This window comes from Anas platyrhynchos, chromosome 15 (assembly GCF_047663525.1).
Source record: "Anas platyrhynchos isolate ZD024472 breed Pekin duck chromosome 15, IASCAAS_PekinDuck_T2T, whole genome shotgun sequence".
Classification (NCBI taxonomy): Eukaryota; Metazoa; Chordata; class Aves; order Anseriformes; family Anatidae; genus Anas; species Anas platyrhynchos.
Genome location: NC_092601.1, coordinates 2,679,778 through 2,695,152, shown reverse-complemented (window position 1 = coordinate 2,695,152; position 15,375 = coordinate 2,679,778). Strand labels below are relative to the sequence as shown.

Below are 15,375 nucleotides of genomic sequence, written 5' to 3'. Positions count from 1 at the left end.
AGGCTATTTCTTATGAGAGTAATGGACATTCCATATCTGAATTTGGAAGGACCAGACTGTAAGTAGCTTATTTCATTGTGAACTGTGGATGAATGTTACCACTGATGCTGTGACTCAAAAAAAAAAAAAAAAAGAAAAAAAAAAAAAGAAAAGCCCTGCAGGCCAATCAAGTCCTTTACTAGATGAAGGCTTAACTTACTATCTACTTCTGTAATATGTCTTAGAGGTACATGAATGTCTTCAATAGTGCTTATAGTGCTTCCAGATGAGTAGCATTTCTATGGGAAGACATTTGCCACATCATGCATTGAAAAGCTTAGAATGAAGGATGACCCTTTGTTAAATACTAGCTTAATATTATTAAAAAAAAACCAAAAAACAAAACAAAAAAAAACCAAAAAAAACAATTCTAGAAAGATAGAAGTAAACGCTGGAGAGGAAAATGCCTGCTGTAAAGGCATGTATGTAACTTTCAAATGCAGTAGGTGTTTAGATCACTGATCAGTGGCTCTGCAGATCTATTGGAATGGTTAATTATGTTACACACTTCTTTCCTCAGTTGTTCAACACTGAGTGGAAGGATAGTGTAGTGTACTTTGGGTTACTGAGAGAAGACCAAGCTGCTAAGCTGTGAAGATTTTACTGCCACTTGCTAGTCAAATTGCAGGATTGTTTTGATGCTTTGCCAAGAAGAGTTGCCAAAGAGTCTGTCTCTGAAAGTCTGTCTCTTTTATCTGAAAGCATCTGCATCAATCTGTTAGGGCTTGCTTCAGCAAAGTCTGAACCAGGGATACTTTCTAAGCTTCAAAGAGGAAAGTATATGTAAGGTGGCACTTTGACTACTTTAGAAAGTTTATTTCCACTCTGAGATTTCAACACTACTGTAGGTTGGGGAAGCTAGCAGGTCATTTGTTGCTTGTAGGTTGTGTTTTTGTGGAGAAGTAAAGCCACACAAAGAATAAGGCTACACTTCTGAGGTAGGTATACTTAGTTTTGTTTGTTTGTTTGTTTAAAAAAGTGCAGTAAACTAGGTGACTGTTACAAATATTGTTCATTTATTCTGTAGTATTATAGCCAGTTTGTGCAGTTTTTTCCAGAAAGATTGGAGTTCAGTAACACATGCTAGGTCAAGTGGTACTGAATATATGAAAGTGACTTTCATGATCTTATTTTGTTACTGTGCTTTAAAAACTTCCTTAAAAAGATTGAAGTTTCCACCAAATAAAGTAGAATGTGATTCAAATACTTCTCGCTTTGGTAGTTAGAAGGGATGGAGCTTTAAACAAAGGATTTAAAGTGAATTTTAAGAGTAAGATAATACTGGAGGCTTATGAGGAGTTTCTTGTCTCATTTAAAAAAAAAAAAAAAAAAAAAAAAAAAAAGCATGTTGTGCCCTTTTTTGTTTTTTGAAGTAGTAGATTAAATCAACAAGACTTCACTTGTGCTCATGAAGTGATTATTTTCTTTAGCTGCTTCTGCTTCCATCCAGTCAGATGGTGAGGTGCTCATGAAAACCTGTAATTCGTTGACATGGAATTGCTAGCAAACTCATACTAGCCCGGCTCATTTTCAGTGAAATGGGTTAAAGCACTTACACAACTTGTGAGTTGCTTCTAAATTATATTTCAATTGCCATGATCGAACAGGTGACCACTTCATGTTTTTCTAAGCTGCATGGATTTCACTAACCAACCAATTAGATATGTTGCAACTTACCACAGGGTCATATTCTGGTCTTCTGTATTTTGGCACCTCAAAAATCGGGCTCTTTACTTGGTTTTGCTCCACATTGGTAGTCTACTCAACACAAAAGTTATGAAACCTATTTTCCACTGACTTCATTAAGCATTCAGTATTTTAGTCATGAGATGCTGAGTTAGGACTGTAATTTTTCCTGTTTCTGTGTTCATAGTGGAACTTCTGTGAAGATTTCTTTTAGTATTTTAACATTGTCATTGAGTTATTCTGCAATTATTTCCATAGAAAATAGATGCACTTAGAAATTGGTATTGTTGTCATGCCTTGTTTGTTTTAGGAACTTTTGTTTTACAGGCCTCCAAGTAGCTGTTGTGTCCTACTGACTTTACACAAGGAGTTCAAAAATTATTTGGGAATTAAAAATTACATGGGCATTTTGGAAGTGAGTGGGAAGGCTTAAAATTAAAGCCTATTAAAATCTGTGCCATCTATTCAGGAAACACTAACTATTGAAAGCTATGGTTCTCAATTTCATGCAAAAGTGAAAACCTTGGTTGGTGGAATAGAGTTACATCCAGAAACATACATCTGTTTTGCTATAATGCACATACCAGGCTGAGCAAACTTTGTTTATAGCCACCAGCCAAAATTAAACTTCAGTAATTACTAATGCTTAGTTATTCGTGGTGTGAGCAGTCCACAAGTCTTTTGTTCAGTAACAGTGCAAAGTTGCATCTTAACCAAATGTGGCAATAAAACCGAGCAGGTTTGACCTTGCATAATTGGGTTAAGTACATGTGAAACCTGAATATAGCAATAATAAGTGGTTGGTGGAGTGATTTTCTACCAACGGAAAATCATGGGCGGTCACCAGTGGGGTCCCTCAAGGCTCCATTTTAGGGCCGGTACTTTTCAATATTTTTATAAACGATCTGGATGTAGGAATAGAAGGTATTTTGAGCAAGTTTGCTGATGACACCAAACTTGGAGGAGTTGTGGACTCGAATGAGGGTGGAAAGGCCTTGCAGAGGGATCTGGATAGGTTGGAGAGCTGGGCCATCACCAACCGCATGAAGTTCAATAAGAGCAAGCGCCGGGTCCTGCACCTGGGACAGGGAAACCCTGGCTGCACGTACAGACTGGGCGATGAGACGCTGGAGAGCAGCCTAGAAGAGAGGGATCTGGGGGTCGTGGTAGACAGCAAGTTGAATATGAGCCAGCAGTGTGCCCTGGCAGCCAGGAGGGCCAACCGTGTCCTGGGGTGCATCAAGCACGGCATCGCTAGTAGGTCAAGGGAGGTGATTGTCCCGCTCTACTCTGCGCTGGTGCGGCCTCACCTCGAGTACTGTGTGCAGTTCTGGGCACCACAGTATAAAAAGGACATGAAACTGTTGGAGAGTGTCCAGAGGAGGGCTACGAAGATGGTGAAAGGCCTGGAGGGGAAGACGTACGAGGAACGGCTGAGGGCACTGGGCCTGTTCAGCCTGGAGAAGAGGAGGCTGAGGGGAGACCTCATCGCAGTCTACAACTTCCTCGTAAGGGGGTATCGAGAGGCAGGAGACCTTTTCTCCATTAACACCAGTGACAGAACCCGCGGGAACAGGGTTAAGCTGAGACAGGGGAAATTTAGGCTTGACATCAGGAGGGGGTTCTTCACAGAGAGGGTGGTTGCACACTGGAACAGGCTCCCCAGGGAAGTGGTCACTGCACCGAGCCTGACTGAATTTAAGAAGAGATTGGACTGTGCACTTAGTCACATGGTCTGAACTTTTGGGTAGACCTGTGCGGTGTCAAGAGTTGGACTTGATGATCCTTAAGGGTCCCTTCCAACTCAGGATATTCTATGATTCTATGATTTTTGGACGTATGCACTATGAGTAAGGTCCACTGTGAAAAACTATCCTATTTTAATGCTGAGAACAAAAGACATCAGAAACTAGAGAAGTTCATATCAAACAATTCAGGAGTGAAATTCACTGTGGTGAGTCACTCGCATATCTGTATACCAAAGAGGAGAGACTCTTTTCCTGAGAGTTTTTCATTGTGGTTAAGTAGAAATCTTATCATATAATTCTGTCACAGAATCACAGAATTTCTAGGTTGGAAGAGATTTCAAGATCATCGAATCCAACCCGTGACCTAACACTAACAAGTCCTCCAATAAACCATATCACTAAGTTCAACATCTAAACATCTTCTAAAGACCTCCAGGGATGGTGACTCCACCAGTTCCCTGGGCAGCCCATTCCAGTGCCTAACAAACCTCACAGTAAAGTTCTTCCTAATACCCAATCTAAACCTCCCCTTACACAACTTTAGCGCATTCCCCCTCATCCTGTCACCAGGCACGTGGGAGAACAGACCAACCCCCCCCTCACTACAGCCTCCTTTAAGGTACTTACAGAGAGCGATAAGGTTGCCTCTGAGCCTCCTCTTCTCCAGGCTGAACAATCCCAGCTCCCTCAGCTGCTCCTCATAAGACTTGCTCTCCAGGCCCCTCACCAGCTTTGTTGCCCTTCTCTGGACTTGCTCAAGCACCTCGATGTTCTTCTTGTAGCGAGGGGCCCAAAACTGAACACAGTACTCGAGGTGCGGCCTCACCAGAGCCGAGTACAGGGGGGCAATCACTTCCCTAGCCCTGCTGGCCACACTGCTTCTAATACAAGCCAGGATGGTGTTGGCCTTCTTGGCCACCTGAGCACACTGCTGGCTCATACTCAGCCGACTATCAACCAATACTCCCAGGTCCTTCTCTGCCTGGCAGCTTTCCAACCACTCATCTCCCAGCCTGTAGCTCTGCTTGGGGTTATTGCGCCCCAGGTGCAGGACCCGGCACTTGGCCTTGTTGAACTTCATGCAGTTGGCCTCTGCCCATCAGTCCAGCCTATCCAGATCCTCCTGCAGAGCCTTCACGCAGATCGACACACACACCTAACTTGGTGTCGTCTGCGAATTTACTGAGGCTGCACTTGATCGCCTCATCCAGATCATCAGTAAGATATTAAAGAGGACTGGCCCCAGTACCAAACCCTGGGGAATAGTTGTGTGTAGCTATGTCTTGAATTGCCTTTAAGAAATTGGTGCAGTAAATCATGTACCCCAGAGGTTTATTTGGCGCCTCTTTGTTAGAGGTTGGCCTCTCCTGGTGTAGTTTTAATTTAAAGAAGTCTGTTAGTGTGTATAATCTAGCTTGTGCCTACTGTTATGTAAAAAACTACATTGAACATTGTTTCACAATAAGTTTTTTTTATTGACAGAAAAATGGTATAATTGAATTATTGCTAACGATTTGCTTAAACTAGTTATAGCACGAGGAGGATGTTTTTGTTTTTTTTTCTGTCCTAGAACTTGCCACAAAAGATGTGAATTACATGCAGCAGGAACTGCCCACAAAATGCTGCCTCAAGTACTAGCTTATCTGTATATCTACTTCATGCATAATTGCAAACATGTTTTCACTTGTGCTTGATGTGGTTTTATAAGTCTTGTCGTGTTTTCTTTAAAAAATAAAAAATAATAAAAAAAATAAAGCTATGGGACCGTATTAGGTAACTTTCTTTTAGGGTTTTCTAAAGATACCAATGGTAATTCTTATTCTAACAAGTAACTTCTTGTTTTGCAGTACAGCCTAAACGAGATCATGTTCTTCATGTTACTTTTCCCAAAGAGTGGAAGACGAGTGACCTTTACCAGCTTTTTAGTGCCTTTGGTGAGTAATATGATCTATACTTACATCTTTTCTTTTCCTCTTTTGTTAGCAAGTACCTCTGGGTTTATTTTTAATTTGTGGATGCAGATTTATTCCTAGTATAAGCAACGATAAGTGATCTTTAGTGATTTTGAATGGTGTCCTGTGGACTTGTTTTGTAGTGATGTGTTGAAAATGTCTGCCTTGCTGACCTGCTCTTTAGAAATCTTTGTTACTTGGTGCTTATTTCATATTGTGGACCTTTGACCCTGTTTTTCATAGCATCTCCTGGGAGGAGTTAAGGGTTTACTATATAGGTGGCTGAAGGGAATGGGAAAGGTAGATCAAGATCTGAGAAATAAGGTTCATCCCGCAGGGTACTTAAAGCAAAACTGCAACTTACGTGAGTTTAGGCAAGCAAGCTTTAAAATTTGATTTTGATATTGTGAACACCATTCAAGTTGGAGGAAACAACAACAACAAAAGCTATCAATAACTGGGTAGTCCTATTACTCCTCTACTAAGTAATAGTGTGTATAATTTAAGGACATGGAGGTCCTTTGTAACTGGCATTGATCTCTTGATATGTAATTCTTGCAACAGAAAGCACTGGTTGTGCCTTGTGCTGTTAAAACAGAACAGGAGTGATCTTTCATAGGTCTGTAGCCTTATGTTGGTTGTTGTTTCCAAGATTTTTATTGTAGACTAGTTTCTAGTTGCTTACAGATAAGTAAGGTAATACTTCAAAAGACATCTTCTGGTCTTGCAAGTAGAAAAGTGACTAACTGGTTCTGTCTGTATTATGAAATGGACCTTTCCCCTTTTGGAGAAAAGCAAATGAAGAGGTGCCTGTGGCTAGTACTTGATCAGTATATACTGTAGGTGTTTCAAAATGTTTGATTTTCAATGTTTAATGACTTAAGTCAGAGTTTGCAGTTTGGCAAAAAGATACAGGGCAAGCCTGAAACTAACCTCCACTGACAAAATTACTACGCTAACCATAAGGATATTTAATTACAAGTAGAGGGATAGAAGTCCTTCAGAATACTCTGTTGTTACTCTTGGGCTTGCTGTAGATTGCCACTCTGATTTACATAGTAATAGCATTTGTCTCTTCTTCACCTATAATTATGATTCAGTAATCTATGCAGGGTCTCTGAACATATAAAAATTGACTTGGTTCTTTCTGACTTGATCTGCACTGCAGTATGATGCCATTATGATGCAGAATAGAACTTAATATTCCCATTTGGTAAGTCTAGAATATAGAAAGGTGCTGAGATTCTTCAAGAGGTGGACTTACAGGATTAAGAACCTGTACAGTTTGGTATTATTTCTATAGGCTTTTGAAGGCTCAGCTATGTAAATTATTTTAACAATTCCTTCTTTTCAGTGCTGTTATAAAACGCGAGTATGTATCACTACCACCAGGTGTCAGGCTTACACATCTGAAATATTGAACAATTTTGAAATTGTTATTTCTCTAGTTTTTACGGATTCCAGAGCTGTGTGTTATTTCTCTAGTTTTTACGGATTTCAGATCTGGATTTACAAATTCATGGTATTTGGAAAGTGCTTAATTCACATTTTATTTTAGGTTTATTGCCATGCAAACTGCGGGTGATGTCTTCCAAAATTCTAGGAACACCCATGCTTTTTCAGCTGTAGCTGGACAGAGACACAGAGTATGGGGTGATTTCTCCTGTCCCCTTGTTATGCTTTTACCTAGGGAAGGACCGTGGAAGAATAAGGACGGTTAGGTAGGTGCTTTTGAACAAGAGATTAAGAAAAATGTATGGTGTGGTAAAGAAAACTACTTCATAGTTCTCCTGTTAGATAGTAAATGAGGTGCTTTTACGTACTGAAGACAATGCACTCTCAATAACTGAAATGAAATACAGTACAAAAAAGGCAGGGATCTCCTGGAAATCAATGTGAGGTTGACTTGCCAGAAACCAAAAATCATGGCAGCAACAGATATCAATTACCCCAATTACAACAGACATCAATTATCCCAATTTACAATGCCAATTGAATGAACATAGTTTTAAATTAAACTTTTACCTGAATTATAAATCAGTTGTTAAATTACACAGTAACCTTAATCTGATGTTATAGAAAAATCATTTTGAACTTGTTTTAGTCTAGTACAAATTGAAGCAGAGTTGTAATCTTCCTTTAAGTTTCTGATGAAAGCAGTGAGACAGCTGAAGGGACTGCAGTGTCAAGCTTGGTACTATTTTACATTCCCTACTCTAGAATGGGTGCTTATGATTTTGAAGTCTTTCAGTACTGTATGCATACCAAGTTCATATCTGTTCATGCAAGATGTTTTTACAGTCTCATGAGTGAATGTAATTTCACTGTACAAGTACTTTCAGGAGTCAAACCCCTGTATTACACTTTGTGAGAGTATGAGAGTAATCTCTCTCATTGAGAGAGAGGGGAACACTGGTATAGTGTAGTTCATGGAATCATAGTGATTGTAATGCATAAATTGCTTTTAAATGTAACCAGTCCTTTTGTGTGTTTAAACCTTGTGCTGGTAGTCCAAGCTACTACATATGTGAGTTTTAAATGACCTTTTTAAAATGAATCATAGAATCAAAATTGGATTTGTTCCATACACTGTGATACTCGTTCTTGTTTCCCCCTGTACTTTTATCTCCCTGTTTAACTCCTCTTAAAAATAAAATATATATTAAAAAAAAAAAACTTGAAAAATATCCCCTTTAAAGGTAATCAATATAGTGTAACAAAAATTTTTAGCACACAGTATATGCAAAGTATTCTCCTACAGCACGCATTCATATAGACATCTGAGCTTTGTATAGTGTTTTTTTATTATTATTATTTGTATTATTTTTATTTTAATCTTATATTCCTCTATGGATTTCTGGCCTTTCTTCCCCCTCCTCATGCCAACATTTCCTTCAGCTGTTCTTGCTTTCTTTGTACTGTCTTCCAGCCAGAAAGGTAGAAGCTCTGTTAACCCTTCTCAGTTAATGTTTGCGTTTAACATAGTCTTCAAGCCTTCTTCACAGAATAAAAGATTCAGCAGTTTCTTTTGTCTGATGTAGTGAGTGTTAATTTCTTTTAATTTTTTTATTTTTTGTTAAAGAAGATCCATGTAATCTTTAATATCTGTGCTAAGGCTTTAGTTGTAAGTAGCAGCTGATTAGAAATGTGTAAGAATAGTTATACATGATATTAACTGTTCTGTGACAACTTCCTTTCATTTTAAAACTTCATATATTTTATTAAATGTGTCTTAGTTGTTTAGTAACAAAATAGTGAATTCCCCCTGTATGTCCTTCATATGGTTTATGTTCTTGTATCTTCCCCATAAATATGTACGGGCATCTTTCTAAGAATTTCTCTTAAGTCTGAATCCTAGTTTACTTAGTCTCTTATACAGAAGATTTTCCGTACCTTTTATCATTGTGGTACAAAAAAAATGAAGAAAACCCTGTCTGAATGACATAATTTAACAGTATAATTTTATTCTGTAGATTTTAATGTTGTTTGCTTATTTGTATTTATATAGAAAGGTTTAAAATTTATTTGTTTAAAATAATAATAAAACCCAAACACACACATTACTTTCCACCTTCATCTCAGAAGCAACAAATCAGGTTTTAATCTAGCTAGGTGAAGATCTTTTTATTTCAAGTTCTAATACTTTATTTGACATTAACTTTTTTTTAGCAAGGGACTTTTGCCTGTAGTAGTGTAGTAGCAAATAGACAAGGGTCATTTAGCTAGCAGTGGTCATTTCAAAGTATTGAAGGCATTTGACCTGTTATGAAAGTGCAGAAGAAGAAATCTTCTGTTTTAGTTCTCTAGAGGAAATATTTTAGTATTCTAGAAGTATTCTATTACATTGCTGAATGTTGCTTATTTGGATTAGCCTTGCAGTAAGCTGGCATGCAGCTATGTTGATTGTTTAATATTGCACTTCAAGTACAGATGCATTTGCTTTTCAGATCTTTTTTGTCCTTTCACCATACTTTTGAAATACACAATATTTACTGAGTACCTAGCAATACTTCTGGATGGCCTCATTTATCAATCTTGTTTCTTAAATTCCTATTTCTTAACAAAAAAAAAAAAAAGCAACATATCTGAACAGAGTGTTTGCTAAGCATGGAGAATTGTGAAAGACCATTTGTTGCAGTTCTCTTTAGACTGCAGCTCAGTGTTCACTCTTTAATGTTTGACATGCTCGTACGATTATATATTTAAACTGAATAAATGTAAGTATAAAGATAGTAAGTATAAAGATATGTTGGCAGGTATTGAAACCCTTAATTATCTAAAATACCAAAGCCATTTAGAGTGCTGCAGCCTTACAGTAGCAATGAATAAGTGTCCGATCCTGAAATCATGTGTCATCATTAGATTGGATTTTTATTTACTTATTTTTAATTGGTACTTAATGGAAACATGGGCACTGATGTCCATTTGGTATCAGCTAAATTCATTCAAGAGATTTTTGGTCCATTGCTGATCCTCTGTGCTGTTTTATTCTAAGGATAGATACATTTGTAAGTTATGCAGGATAATTTTTCTTTCTGGTCTTTTTTGTTGTCTGCTCAAGATAGATAATGGAATTCATTAATTTCCATATAGGAGAGGGACAGAATCTGGACAGCACTTAGGTCTTGCAGAATTATGGAAGAATATGTCAGCTGTCTCAAAAAAAAAAATTCTTAAATTGTAATTAGAAAAAATTGTAATTTGAAAAATTTGCAAAAAAGGAGGACTCAATATTTAAAGAAATTTGGAGCAGTAAGTTGCCTATGTCCTTAGTGCAACGTTAATTTTTGCAGTAGTTTCTAATATTTAAAGAAAGCTATCAAACACACACTAATTTTGAGCTTCAATTTTAAATCAGCTTCGGCAGTTCCCATGTTGTGAAATGTTAAGTTGCCTAGATCTTGTTCTCCATAGAGTAAAGATCCTTACCCATAGGCAGTGAAGACCTGTGTTTTTCAAGACTGAATTATTAGAAGTTAAATTTGCCTTATGAAGTGTTTAAAGAAATTCTAACATTTGCCTTCTCAGGGAAAGCTGCTCTTACTAGCAGCCTTAGCTCTTTAATATAGGAAAATATCAGAAACCATACTGATTTGAGTATGGTTTTGGCAATGATCAAAATGATCACAACTTAAAGTTCTAAATAGCTGGCTACTCAGATGTATAGCATGCAAACTAAATCTAACTAGGCTTTTATTTTTTTATAATTAGAAAATCTGCTTATTATCTGGCTGGATTTCAGAAGAGACTTCTCTAACCTTGTAACGTGTAATTAAATTAAATTTTAATAGATTAGACATATGAAAATAAAAAGCGTTTTAAGTCAGTTTGCGTCTTTTTTTTAACCTTGTAATGTCTGAAGGTTGAACAGTGATGTAACATTATATAAACTTGATTTCCTTAGTCTCCCTGAAAAAAAGTTCTAGCAATTTTCAGTATCTGAAGTATACAAACAGTAAAGCACTTAGATAAGGACAGGAGGTGTAAAGGGATTTCAGACTACAGTAAGTCCTTGTGTCTGGGATGAGAATCCTTGCTTATGCTTTTGCTTGTTTGTAAGCTCTTTTTGTGCTAATGTGACATTAAAATGGAATCGGAAATGGAATTGCTGCTTGATGAGTGGAGGAATGTTTTTCCAGTCACTGTTCCATGGTAACAGCTTCCAAATGAGGTGCACAGTTTCATGCATTTGTCCTCATATTTACTCAAATTAAGTTTTCATTGCACATCCAGGAAATAGTGTGTAGTATGGCACAAACCAGATTTTGATGATTTAGAGTGTTACAATACCTAGAGTTCTCCGCTTGTGTGAACCATCTTCTACCCCCATGCCCCATTCTTCTACTGGAATCCCTTATCTTGCATGTCTGTATGAGGAAAGTAACTGAGTGATAACTTAGCCATTCCATGCTGTGTCTTCAGGAAATGTTGCAGTTCTGAAGGATGGAGAGGTTTTTAAACCCAAAAAGCTGTTCTTTTTCTCGGTACAGAGCTGATATTTCCTAGCAAAATTGCTTCAAGTTTTTGTTTCAGTATTATACAGGACACGTGGAAGGAGGAATAAAAAAAAAAAACAAAAAAAAAACCACTAAGATTACTTGAATTGCTAAAAGACTGGGGGGTGAAGCTGAAGCTATGAAGAAGCAGAAATCCTATAGGATCAGAAAGGTGTTACGCATCTCTTGCCTTTTTCCTTTTGGCCCTTACTAAGAGGGTTTAATAGTAAACAGAATGAACATGCAGCCCTAATGGCCACTGCTTTCTGAACAGTTCCAGGCTTGTAATTATACACCTTTACCATGGACTCCTGTTGACAAAAAAAAGATATTCTCTGCTGAAAATATGCTTAGTTGACTATTTTGTCTTCCATGGCACAGCATATAATGTTGTGTTGACCAATTTTGAGACCTTCTTTTTTTGTGGTCATAACCTTTTCTTTTGCCTTTTCTAGGTAACATTCAGGTGTCATGGATAGATGACACATCAGCATTTGTATCATTAAGTCAGCCAGAACAAGTACAAATAGGTAAGTGTTTCTGAAATTACTTCAGTACTAAGCCAGGACTTCAGCTATCTCTTGTAAAATCCTCCAGGCTAACAGTGTCTGCGATTCAAATGGCAAAGCCACTGAGCTAGTCCAGATCTTTTAGGAGGAACAAAACTCATAGTGCCTGCATGTGTTGCAGCAAAGACAACAAGCCCAAACTGGATTTAGTTGACAGTTTTCCATGACCCTCCTAGGAGCCGAACCTGTAAGTAGAGTATGGCTACTTTTTTCACTTGATGCAGTGTTGTTTTCTTTTAAAGTTATTTACTGTCACTCTGCACAAAGCAAAACTATCAGGACTTTTATGATCTGTTTTTACCTACAGATATCCGTGGGACTGATGCATGTTTGATTTCTTTCCATTTGCAAGTGAAAGCTGCAGTAGAAAGCCTTTTTGTGTGTTGTAGAGCACATGTAAAATAACTTAAATCTCATAACTCAGTCTGGATGCTAATGTGTCTACAATTTGTGTATTAATAAACAAGCAAAGTCTCCAGATTTTTTTTTAATCTTCATTTGAACTTTTGAGCTGAGCTTAGCTTTGAGACAAATCAATGGAGATAAGATCTACAGGAAATGTAGATCTTACCTTTAACGTTTAACTTTCTTGGAAGTTGTTTTTGTATTTTTTTATATCGCTTCTTGTTTCATTATTCAGTAGATTTATATATTTTGGATTTTAGGAGAGGAGTTAGTTTTAAAGAAAAAACTGCATGACTGTATAAACAATTTCTAAACCTGAGTTCCTAATTCATATAATTACTATAGACAGTAACATGTTACTTAAGTATTGTGCAAGGTAACACTCTTGAGCAAGCATCAAGAATTAGCCAAATATATTTGTAAATGCTTTGGGAATTAGATAATCCCATTTCACATTGTATAGGTCACTGAACATCATACCTCATGTTCAGATTATCCACTTGCTTTGCACAGTAAAGGATAAATTGTTATAGTTACTGTGTTCATTCTGTTTCCATATCCGTGTCTGTTCTGTTTACACTGTCTATAGGAAAGAGTTGGCTTTAACATGCCAGTCAAAAGAAGCATGAGAAGATAGTCTAGGGTGTATCTGGTGCTAGGAAAGCTTTTCAGATGGTGATTCTTGCACCTGAGGAGTGAGAGGAGATAGTAGTAATTGGGTTAAGTACCATTTAATGGCTAATGAGAGCATAAATGTAAATAAAATCAGAGCTGAATGGAACAATGAGCGTGAGGTTGAATAAAATGCCAAGAACTGGAGGATTTAGGAGGACAATTATTTGGTCAGAGCAAAAAGCAAGTTGCTTGATTCTAATTAGTAGCAAACAATGGTTTTAGTAGCAGTGGTTTGTATAGAATGAAATGAGACTGGGGCAAGTATTGCATAGTAGTCATGTTTGCATATAGGGCAAAGAATGGACTACTGTTGTGGTTGAGGAGGGGTAACAGACTCTTGAAAAGATTGGAATTAATGGATTTAGTTGAGCATGTTTATGGTTGTTTTTGTTTTAAGCTTTTAAGAGGTGCAAGCTAATATGGCTGTTTACATGGGTTATGAGGATCCTGTAAATTGTAGTGAGTTACAAACTTTCATAAGGCTGTCTGACATTGCTCAGATGCACATGGTAAAAAAAAAAGAAAAGTGACCAATGTCTCTGAATTTACTGGAAGTATTGCTTCCAGTTATGAAGAAAAGCAGTTTGTTTTTCAGATATTTTTTATTTAGTTGACTGTAGTTGGATCCATGAGCCCTTAGTGGTTTCTGGATTGAGGAACTACCCATAAACTTACTGCTGAGAACAATGACTGGAAATAGACCATTGTACATGATAGTTCTATGAGTGTCATCCCTATTTATTCAAATGCTCATGTCAAATGCTGTGGAGCCAGTAAGAATAGCAGTGTAGATAACACTTTTGATTAAGTGGCTGAAATCTTATCCCACTTTAGAATTATTCTGTGTGAATTCCCACACTTAAGTTCTAAAAAGAAAAAGCAGTGTAGAAAAACCCACTGAGATCACCATTCTGTCTTACAAAGCTAAAATAAAGAAGCTTTCAGGTTTAGGATGCATAAATACTGCGTTATTATCTAATTCTTTAACATTCTCTGAGTATTTATCATACTTCTTCATACATACTTATCTCTGCAGAGAGTTATGAGTACTTACCATCAGCCTCCCTTTAGCAGAAAGAGCATTGTTGACCCAACCTGTATTTAGGCAAATGGACCATATAACTCCTAGTGAGAAGTTACAAATAAAGAATTATGTCAAAATAAAAGTGGTTCCCTTTTAGCTAGCTGTGTAACTTGCTGACACTCCTTGCATGTCATCATCTCCACATTATAGTCAGCGGTGCTACTGGCACGCCATCAAAGGTTCGAGGGAAATGCTGTTCATGCAGTAGTGAGCACGTTGGAAGTTTAGACTTAATCTAAATTATGTTCAGTAGAAGTGTACTCTGGGCTGTGTATTTGCGAATGATGTTTGTGAAGTAGGAACTTATCTGAAATGTCTGCAACTTTTTATTTCAGACTGATTAATCTTACTCAGTTTGGTTTCAATGTGCGAGGTATATGCTGAGAAAGAATTGAATGAAGGGTTGGAATTGTGCCACCTTTTTGCATTTCCAAAAGGATTTGTCTTTGTGATGAATTACAACATTATTTTTTTTTCTGGTTTTAAGTTGATACCTTCATGTACAGGATATCTGTAAATCACAAAAGCAACTTTCTGTCTGTACATTTTCCACCACCTTTTCAAACTGCTTGCTTGTTTCTCTGGGCACGACTTCCAAGGCTATTAGTTTTATATATATACTTGTGTGCATGTACATGTATACACACATAGTGCTACAGTAACTTCCCCACTACTATCAACTGAGTTAATAGCCCATTGTGTGCCAAGCATTCAGACATATTCACGACCATCACAATTTTTTTTTGTTTTCAAGTTCATTTTGTTACAGCAAATAGATATTGTGGAAAGAACTGAATGTCTGCAGAATATATAAACTGAATCTTTCTGGCACCCGTGTCTTTCTTTTTAATGCATTGACAAACTGGGAGGCTTGTTCTGTGGCCTATGTGCTAGGAAACAAGTTATTTATTTGAAAGCTCAGGTGATTATAGTTTTCATAGATTTTTATGAAATCAGGTTAGTAAAATCTTATATACTGAAAGTATTCAGCCAGCCAAGCTGATAAACTACAGCAACTTCAATTACCAAAAAGCTGTGCGATTTTTACTGTAAAATTGCTTAAGTCTCTTGGTTTTTGCTGTAATAAATAAATCATAAAATCAATTCTGTTATTCTATTTCCTGATTTAAAATTCTTTAATGAACAGCTTTGGCAATAAAAGTCACTACTCGTCCTCGTGATTGTGTTTAGGTAAAGAACCTAGGAAAAACTAATGATGTG

General features: G+C 37.2%; 1 protein-coding gene across 7 annotated transcripts in view; it reads left to right on the top strand.

The window, feature by feature from the left end:
- The window catches only part of PARN (poly(A)-specific ribonuclease), a 66,971-nt gene that overhangs the window by 25,288 nt on the left and 26,308 nt on the right, over positions 1–15,375 (top strand). For all 7 annotated transcript variants that reach the window (XM_027468864.3, XM_038186741.2, XM_027468869.3 and 4 more), the window contains 3 exons: positions 3–58; positions 5,321–5,407; positions 11,877–11,951. In XM_027468864.3, the coding sequence (XP_027324665.1) occupies positions 3–58; positions 5,321–5,407; positions 11,877–11,951 (218 nt within the window). The remainder of the gene's footprint in view (positions 1–2; positions 59–5,320; positions 5,408–11,876; positions 11,952–15,375) is intronic.